This window comes from Nannospalax galili, unplaced genomic scaffold (assembly GCF_000622305.1).
Source record: "Nannospalax galili isolate Female #2095 unplaced genomic scaffold, S.galili_v1.0 scaffold924, whole genome shotgun sequence".
In the NCBI taxonomy this organism is placed as follows: domain Eukaryota; kingdom Metazoa; phylum Chordata; class Mammalia; order Rodentia; family Spalacidae; genus Nannospalax; species Nannospalax galili.
This window is the reverse complement of record NW_008350467.1, coordinates 4,998-13,436: the sequence shown is the minus strand read 5'-3', so window position 1 is coordinate 13,436 and position 8,439 is coordinate 4,998. Positions and strand designations below refer to the sequence as shown.

Below are 8,439 nucleotides of genomic sequence, written 5' to 3'. Positions count from 1 at the left end.
ATCCACCTACCTCTGTCTCCCAAGTGCTGGGATTAAAGAGGTGCACCACCACACCAGGCCAGGCCTCTTTTTTTTTTTTTGAGACACTGTTTCACTATGTGGTTCTGGCTAGCTTCACTCACTCACAGGCCTGGAACTCATGATATCCACGTGCCTCTGCCTGCTAAGTGCTGAGATCACAGGCTGCACCATGCCTGCAGTCATACTGTTAGGTTTCCTGCTAAGATAAGGAAAAAAGGAATCTGGGTGGTTCAGTAGGAGACACCTGTATTTTCAGTATTGCCATGTGTGTCAAATAATGTTCACTTGAGCCTAGGGAAAACTCTTGAATAGTGAAACAAAAATAAGATAATCAAGAGCATGGCTTATGCCGACTGTGACAACAGCACCCAGCTCAGGTAGAACATGCACACAGCAGACTTTGGGTAATCCTAGGGGTTTGCATTCGCCACAAGACTGATGCATTAAAAAAGAGATGGGATGTTGGGAGTGGGGCTGGAGCGATGGCTTTAGGGATAAGAACACTGACTGCTCTTGCAGAGGACCAGATTTCAATTCCCAGCACCCACATGGCCACTGACCTCTGAGGGCACTGCACAACATGGGTGTGCTTACACACATGCAGGCAATGCACTCACACACATTAAAAAAAAAGATTTAAAAAAAAAAGAGCAAGGGAAGACATTAAAGGATCTCAAAGGAAGGTTCAGTCTCACTTTCCTGATTCTGAAAGTCACCACAATCACCAGAGGACAGGCAGGAGAACGACCTGCACACATCACCACCACGTTTAGAAGGAAGAGCCAGAGGGAGGCCATTGCCCCTTTGATTCCAATTTTTGTTTTTTGGTCTTTTTGAGACAGGGTCTTCCTGTAGCCCCAGCTGACCTGGAACTCACTATGTAGATCAGGCTGGCCTCAAACTCACAGAGTTGATTCCAATTTTTATAGGATAAAGGAGGTGCTTGATCTGCCCAGGGAAAATGGGGAACAGGACGGGTTGAGACATGTCAGAAACCTGCCTTCCTCGTTCACTAACGACTCCCCTTCTTATACTGCCCACACTTCGGACACTGTCACTAAGAGGAGTCCAACCTGAAGAAGAGCCAAGCACCACCCAAACTGGAAAAGAAGTTTTATGGTAGAAGAGTTCTAATTCTGTTACAGCTGCAGACACGTTTCCTTCACAATTACAATTCTTAGAGACTTACTAGCTTCAGAGATTCCCCAAGCTCCACCTCAAAAGCAAACAGCTTTATTAGACGGGTTTGGAATGCACTACCACTGCTATCAGCTGCTCTCAGAAACAGGTTCACCACCTCCAAGAAATCAGGTGTGATGGAGTCAATGGCCACAGAAGCAGACGTCTTTAAATAAGCTATCTGCTTGGACAAGACTTTCATCTCTTTAAAAAATACAGTAAGGTAACAATTCCCAGATGGCAGGCATGTGGTACAGCACCAGTTTCACAGGGAGTTTGTGGGATCTTGAAGGTGAGCAGCTGTCTTATGGCACACAAGGTAAGAGCGGTTGCTGGACATGGGGAAGGAATACGGAAAGGCAGGGAACCTGTCCGGTTCTACCAGGACTCTTAACTTGATGAACCTAGAGGCTGTCTACTGCAGCATCTTTGGGAGAACATTTGATAGTTAAAAAACAGAAACCAAGACCCCAATATTATTCCACAGAAAGTCCAAGTCTGAAGCCCGGGGACTGGTCAAGGCTCCCAGGGGGGACTGCGTCTCCCATCCACTTCTGTCTCCACATGATATAAAACATCAGCCAGCGTGTGTTCCACCACAGCACCCCAGCCCATGTCACTCATCTGCAGGAGGAATGAAAACAGGAAAATGGGTGATTGTAAGAGCTACAGTGAGTAACAGAGCTATCAAGGATGCATACAGTAATTTTAATGTTACTCACAGGGTGGTAGGTGAGATCCTTCGGAGGGTATTTGAAGGACGGTCCAAAGTTGATGGAAACCTGGGTAAGTTCAATTCAAGCAAATACAGAAAATTTGGAAAAAGAAAACACACAGAATTTTACTTGATAGGCAACATTTCCACTTTAAAGGAAGCTACAGGAACTGGGAATGTGGCACACACCTATGTATAATCCCAGCACTCCAGAGGCAGGAGGATCCTGAGTTTGAGGCCAGCCTACACTATATAGCAAAGTCCTGAATTAAAACAGAAACAATGTAGATATTATAATTAGGGTATAAATAAAACAAACAAGATATATATTAACATTGCTAAAAGTGGTCAACACCACCAGGTGTGCAATCCCAGCACTCAGGAAGCAAAGGCAGGCAGATCTCTGTGAGATCGAGTCCAGCCTGGTCTACAGAGTTCTAGCCAGCTGGGGTCACAGGGAGACTTTGTCTAAAAAAAACAAAAACAACCCCAAAACAAGTGATCAACATCCTAATGTCAATCAGCAATTAGAAATCAGAAACAGTCTTCTACTTGATTTCTGTTTAGAAATCTAAAGATTGCTTACCTTTGTTCAATGGTAGATAATGACAGACTAATACATGGATATCTCCATGTCTTAATTTTTTCCTTTTTTTTAAAAAAAAAAATATATAATTTTTTACTTTATGTATATGAGTGTATTTGCCTGCATGTATGTGAGTATACCCAAGTTGTGCATTGCCTCCGAGGTCAGAAAAGGGCTTTGGATTCCCCTGGAACTGGAGTTAAGGATGATGCGTAGCTGCCATGTGGGTGCTGGGATTTGAACCCATGTCCTCTGCAAGAGCAGTCAGTGCTCTGAAGCACTGAGCCATCTCTCCATCCCCAATTTTTCCTTTTTAGACAGGCCCCAATGATAGTCCCTTCATGATGGATCATAATTTTTAAAAAGCAAACAATAGTTTCTGGGGCTGAAGAGATGGCTCAGCGGTTCAGAGCACTGGCTGCTCTTGCAGAGGACCTGGGTTTGGTTCCCAGCACACACATGACAGCTGACAATAGCTCCTAACTCCAGTTCTAAGGGATCCTATGCCCTCCACAGGCACTGAAGGCACTTACATACATGCAGACAAAACATTCGTATATATAATAAAAATTTTTTAAAAAGAAGTTATTGATGGCAGGTCATCAAACATGACACTAAGATGATTTATGCCTATACATACTTTGTGTCTTTCACATTAAACAATGACACTATGTAGTACACTCAAAGGGATGTACTGTGCATACTGACTATGTACTTTTTGCCCAAGCAAACACTACTACAACGTCCACATGCTTTGGGGCCAGCAGTAATAGTAGCAGTACATTTCCATGCCACCCATAGGCTATTCAGATTTCTTTCTAGAACTCAATGACTCATCACAACCCATTTACATACTTCAAGTTATATGCACAGGTATATAACACAGGGTACATACCGTACAGCTCTTGTACAATGAGATGGCCGGAAAGTAAACTCCCTCAAAAATATCTTTGTAAGCCACACCTTGACTGACACCATTTTTATAGAATATTATCTGAAACGAAGATCAAGGTTTTACTTCAAAATTTGGAAAAAAAAAAAAAAAAATCCAAAAACTTCAGTTGGAGAACACTTAGTGCTACTAAGCGAGGTAAGGTGGCACACACCTTTACCCCAGCTCTCAGGAGGCAAAAGCATGTGGCTTTCTGTGAGTTCGAGGCCAGCCTACTTCTACATAGCAAGTTCCAGGACAGCCAGGGCCAGAGTGACACCCCGGCCTCAAAAAGGAAGTGTTACTATCAGAATGATAATGTCTCATTCTGAGAACATTTCTTGTATAATAATTTAAGATAAATTTATATATTTTCCATTTTTCAAGTAAAATTAATGTAAACATGTATCATTTCAGTTGGCTTCAGGTTTCTTATTTCTGAATTCCCATGTAACATATACTAAAGAGTTCTATACTGATTACACTTTATTTGGAAGAGGGATTGAGAAAGGGTCTTCTGTAGTCTAGGCTGGCCTCCAACTCACTATGTAGCTACGGATAATCCTGAACCCTGATCTTCCTGCTTCCACCTCATTAAGCACTGGGATTAGCTACCCAGCTTTCAATATACTGTGTTTATACGAAGTATCAGGAAAAGACTCTTCTTTCCAGCAAGAACTTTTTTTCTTGCCTATATCATCTTTAGACTTTTGACTATTTCATACATATATATATTTTTCTCCCTCCCCAAAACATTTAGAACTCTAGTTTATCTGCCACACTTCTATTCCTGACCCACACGGCTTTTCAGAACTTTATTCCTCCCTACTTTTCTTTCTCCTTGGATTTCTGGTCCTTGAGGTTGACTCAGATGTGCTGTGACCTTGGCTGTAGTCATGCTTCCTGGGAAGAGGGGACCAGGGGGAGTTCTAGCCCCTGGTATCTCCAGGTTGCATAGCAGAGTCTCCTCTGTACTTGACATTTCCTCCAATAAAACGAATAAAGCTCTCTAACTTGCTTCTTAAACTGCTCAGTTCCTTACCAGGTCACTCTCTACACCCTTTTCTCTACGGTGTCTCAAGAAGAACACCATCTTGCCTCTCATAGTTGAAAATGACACAGAGAACCCACTCAATCAGCAGACAGGACTTCGAGCTTGCTCTGCGGTTGGGAGAAGTGTTATCCAGAAATCCATTCTGTCTCCTTGGGCTTCATTTGCCTCACTTTCATCATTACGGAGTTTCAATCTCCAAAGCCATATTAGGCTGACATTTTTATGAATGACTCACCTCACTGTGGGGAGTCTGTTTTAGGCTCTTCTCTGCTTTATCCACAAAGTCTTTTTCCTCAAAATACAAATAACTCTTGAACTTTATCAAAGCCTTGAAAATCCAGTAAGAGAAAGAAAGATACAGTGAAGCGTTAGCTACATCATCATGGAGAACAGAGTCAGACATACACAACACACAGTCCTTATATTCTCCACAGAAGCCACAAGTCTTTGTTACCAAGTTTTGTCAGAGTTTGAACTACTAAATGCTTCTTAAAAAAAAAAAACAAAAAACAGTAACTGAGGCCAGGCGTGGTGGCGCATGCCTTTAATCGCAGCACTTGGGAGGCAGAGGCAGGTGGATCTCTGTGAGTTCAAGGCCAGCCTGGTCTACATAAGTGAATTCCAGGCCAGCTGGGACTACAGGGAGACCCTGTCTCAAAAAGATCCCCCCCCCTCAAAAAAAAACTAATTCCTTAGCACATACATAATTAAAGATGGTATAGAATATTCATAAGCTATAAAAGCACATATAATGAACAATCTCTCAAGTCCCTTAGCCACAGCGCCTCCAAAATTAAAACACTCGCAAAAAAATAGACATTAGATAATCTCACAAAGAAACAAGTCATGCCAGACATGGTGGCCCACACCTTTAATCTCAGCACTGAGGAGACAGATACAGGTAGATCTCTGTGAGTTCAAGGCCACCCTGTTCTACATAGTGAGTTCTAGGCCAGCTGGGGCTACAGGGAGACCCTGTCTCAAAACAAAACAGAACAACAAAAAACTCCAAGCCATTCACTCAATATATATCAGGGATCACATTTTTAAAATATTTAAATTACATTTTACTATTATTTGTGTGTGAGGAGCAAACGTGCACATGTGCATGCCAAGGGGACAATTTATAGGAGTTGGCTCTCTCCTTTCACAATGTGGGTCCCCAGGAATTAAACTCAGCTCATCAGGCTTGGCAGTAAGTGCCTTTCCCTGATAAGCTATCTCAGAGGGTGAGGATCATTTCACATGAGGCTTCTGAACAGCTCCATGTTATTCTGTTACATGGATATAGTACTATTAAATTATTTACTTTAAAAAAATGTTCAGGGAGCTGAAGAGACAGCTTAGCAGTTAAGAGCACTGCTACAGAGGACCCGAGTTCAGTTCCTAGTACCCACATGGCAGCCAACAACCATCCCTAACTCCAGTTCCAGGGGTTCCAACACCCTCTTCTGGCCTCTGTGGGCAGTGCACACATGTGGTGCACTTACATGCAGACAAAACACTCATACACATAAAATAAAAACAAATAATTTAAAAAGCCAAAACCAAACTCCCAAATATTTATAATATAAATGAAAAAGCAAAAAAAAGTAAAAATTTCCTACACAGGCCAACTAGGTCCTAGAAAGTGAGTCCCTGTCTCAAAAAACCACCAAACAAAATCCTGTGAGGACTTCAGAGTTCCAGAAAAATCAGGCATATGAGAAATGCATTTGATGGCAGAATGTGAAGTAAAAATTAGCAGTGTGATGCAATTAATAAAGTGAGAGATTATGGACATTCCTATGAGGAACAAAAAAAGCTCAACTTCTACACTATAAGCAAAAAATTAATTCAAAGTGACCTCATATAAGGGCTAAAAAGTATATTTTCTAAACATGGGAGGATATGCCTTTGAGGGTACTCAAAGATTGTACAACAAAAAAGAAAAATCTGAAAAATCAGACTTTACATGCTCCTATCTACACATAAGTTAAAATTCACAAAAATAGGGCCAGGCATGGTGGCGCATGCCTTTAATCCCAGCACTTGGGAAGCAGAGGCAGGGGATCTTTGTGAGTTCGAGGCCAGCCTGGTCTACATAGTGAGTTCTGGGACAGCTGGGGCTACAGGGAGACCCTGTCTCAGAAAGACCAAAAAAAAACAAAACAACAAAAATAAATCCTCAAAAAAAAAAAAAGGTATTTTAAAAAACAAATAGAATTAGGCATGTGGTAGGGTGCTTCCCTAGTATGTAGAAGGCACTAGATTTGATCACAAATACTGAGCTTTTTTTAAAGATTTTTTTTTAGACCAAGCTGGCTTCATAGAGATCCACTTGCCTCTGCTTCCCAAGGGCTGGGATTAAAGAGGTGAAACCACCATACTTAGCCTTGGAACATTTTTTTAGATACTGCATCTGATAGAAGACTTGGGTTTCATTCGAAATAAAATTTATATCAAAAGAAAAAAATAAGTTGAACAACAGTTATGATAGGCATCCTGATGTACCTGTTAAAGGGATTACAATGATGTTTGTCAATTTCCAAGTGGTACATAAAAAAAGATGGAAGAATAGATGCATAACATGTTAATGGTAGAATTTAGGTGACTATTCCAATACTGACCCTTAAATTCTTCCAGGTTGTTTTTGGTCTTTTTGAGGCAGGGTCTCCCTGTACCCCAGCTGACCTGGAACTATGTAGACCAGACTGGCCTTGAACTCACAGAGATCCACCTGCCTCTGCCTCCCAAGTGCTGGAGCTAAAGGTGTGCATCACCATGCCTGGCTAAATTCTTCCAATTTTTTTTGTCTGAAAATCTTCATTACAAAATACAGGGAAAACATATACTGTGGGTCACCATTACAAGAACACAGGCCATAGCTACAGGCACTGGCTGCAGAGCTCTTCAAAGCCAGGAAGCCCTGGGAGGAGGACAATCTCACCTTATCTTTGTAAGTATCAGGCAGTGACTTGGCTGTCTCTGTGTCTTCAGGAAGATTGATATAAAATCCTAGGACGTCCCCCTGCCCATAGCCAGATGAGTAGTGCTTGCCAATAGACTGGTGGAACTTAGTTCCCTTTTTGCTCCGCCAAGAATAGCTAAATTTATCATAACCTAAGGGAGCCTGAAGGTTACCTGTCCCAATAAAAAAGACACATGAAGGTCAGAGGACGACAAGTCAACTACGGCTTGTTAAAGGAAAAAGGTACTTCTTTTCATTTCACATTTTTTGCCAATTTTGTAAACGGCTTACAAACTTTCTCACGGTATCTAGGAATACCAAACTGGCTAATTGTTCAGGAACTTAATTTTATGACCATTATCTAGTAAATCAAGTAATCTCAAACACCAGACCAGATGGGTCTAAATCTCTCTATGTGCTGTGATTCCACATCTACCCCAGCTTACCTAAGGGCTGGGACCAGCCCAGCCTGGCAGCAGTATCTGGTGGCATCTCATCCACAGTGATTTCAAAGTACCAGGCACCTTTCCGTACCCCGTGAGATGCCCGTACCATGGAGTAGCCCTTCTCTCCGACCACAGTCAGCCGATCATCAGAGATCTTTAACTGAGGAGCTAGAGGGATGGAGATTCAAACAGAGGCCAGTGGTTATTTGAGGCACTTGGAGACATGAGTCCCTTATATGACAGCAAGATGAGAGAGAGAGAGAGAGAGAGAGAGAGAGAGAGAGAGAGAGAATGCATTAACAGATTAAGCATTTAGAATATTAGTTCAGCATAGTCTAAGTCTCTCAATGTTACCATCTATAACCACAAAACAATCATCAAAACCAGAAAATTGATACTTAAGAGGCTAAAGTGGGATCCCTGTAGCCCATGCTAGCAAAACAATGAGCTGTCATATAAAAAAATAAACAGAAAATTAACAATGACATAATGCTGTTAGAGGTAGGCAGGTAGATATTAGTAGGCTTGGAGGACAAGATGGATCCTCATAAAGTCAA

At 41.8% G+C, this 8,439-nt stretch overlaps 1 protein-coding gene across 1 annotated transcript; it reads right to left on the bottom strand.

The window, feature by feature from the left end:
- Positions 1-1,121: 1,121 nt before the first annotated feature.
- On the bottom strand, positions 1,122-8,050 carry Ash2l (ASH2 like, histone lysine methyltransferase complex subunit; the record flags this gene model as incomplete). Its single annotated transcript, XM_008847752.2, is given in 6 exon segments — positions 1,122-1,824; positions 1,923-1,982; positions 3,397-3,495; positions 4,722-4,814; positions 7,416-7,609; positions 7,883-8,050. Coding segments are annotated over 6 exon segments (722 nt in total), but the record flags the coding sequence as incomplete, so codon positions are not given.
- Between the last annotated feature and the right edge of the window lie 389 nt (positions 8,051-8,439).